At 51.2% G+C, this 1,188-nt stretch overlaps 1 protein-coding gene across 1 annotated transcript; it reads right to left on the bottom strand.

The window, feature by feature from the left end:
* Positions 1–626: 626 nt before the first annotated feature.
* On the bottom strand, positions 627–1,187 carry LOC114073546 (olfactory receptor 14J1-like; the record flags this gene model as incomplete). Its single annotated transcript, XM_027911282.1, has 1 exon — positions 627–1,187. A coding segment is annotated over one exon (561 nt), but the record flags the coding sequence as incomplete, so codon positions are not given.
* Position 1,188: the final 1 nt, after the last annotated feature.

The raw sequence follows: 1,188 nt of genomic DNA, 5'->3' as shown, positions 1-1,188 counted from the left end.
GGTGTGGAGCCCAGCCCTGTCCCAGCAGTGCCCAGGGCCTGTCCCTGCCTGTGGTGCCAGCACTGACACACAGCAGGACAGTGACTGAGCTGCCAGAGCACTCAGGCCTTGGACAGGGACAGCAAAGGAGAGGGGGGAGTGCAGAGAGAGCAGCTCTGGAAAGACCCAGTTCTGGTGCTCCCTGGCAGGGCTGGGACTCATTTTCCCTCCACATCTGCAAACATGGAAATGCCCTCCAGCTTCAGGGTAGGTCCTGGATGAAGGGTCCGGGAAAAAGAATTTGTGTCCTTTCTTACACTCAGAGATTGTGATTTGTGATGCACAAACTATCACAGGGAGGATGTTTGACAAATACCTTGCTGCACAAATTTTTATTTTGTTTCAATGCACACAGAACATGATTCCTGATTAGTAGATTTTTTGGGTCAAAAAAAGAGGAAGAGACTGAACTATTAATGGGATGAAGCATAAAATTTCAGTGTTATTTACAGAGGAACAAAAAAGGAAAGCCCTCATGTCACCACAACCTAAAGCTCTGGAGGGAAGACTGAGCCCAAATGTGTCACACTAAAGTGTTAAGCAGAAGAAAAGAGGCAAGTTATTTCTTTTGAAAAACATCCAGTGATCATTTTCCTTATGGCATCCCGGAGCTCCTGGTTCCTCAGGCTGTAGATGAGGGGGTTAAGGGCTGGAGGCACCACCGAGTACAGAACTGACAGGGCCAGATCCAGGGATGGAGAGGAGATGGAGGGGGGCTTGAGGTAGGCAAATATGCCAGTGCTTAGGAACAGAGAGACCACGGCCAAGTGAGGGAGGCACGTGGAAAAGGCTTTGTGCCGTCCCTGATCAGAGGGGATCCTCAGCACAGCCCTGAAGATCTGCACATAGGAGAAAACAATGAAAATGAAACAGCCAAACCACAAACAGGCACTAAACACAATGAGCACAATTTCCCTGACGTAGCCTGAGTGTGAGCAGGAGAGCTTGAGGATGTGAGGGACTTCACAGAAGAACTGGCCCAGGGCATTGCCCTGGCACAGGGGCAGGGAAAATGTATTGGCTGTGTGCAGCAGAGCATTGAGAAACCCAGAGGCCCAGGCAGCTGCTGCCATGTGGGCACAAGCTCTGCTGCCCAGGAGGGTCCCGTAGTGCAGGGGTTTGCAGATGGCAACGTAGCGGTCGTAGCAC

This window comes from Empidonax traillii, unplaced genomic scaffold (genome assembly GCF_003031625.1).
Source record: "Empidonax traillii isolate 1590-97213 ecotype Southwest subspecies unplaced genomic scaffold, ASM303162v1 scaffold6951:size5493, whole genome shotgun sequence".
Taxonomy (NCBI): Eukaryota; Metazoa; Chordata; class Aves; order Passeriformes; family Tyrannidae; genus Empidonax; species Empidonax traillii.
The sequence above is the reverse complement of the archived record's forward strand: the minus strand, read 5'-3'. Positions and strand labels throughout refer to the sequence as shown.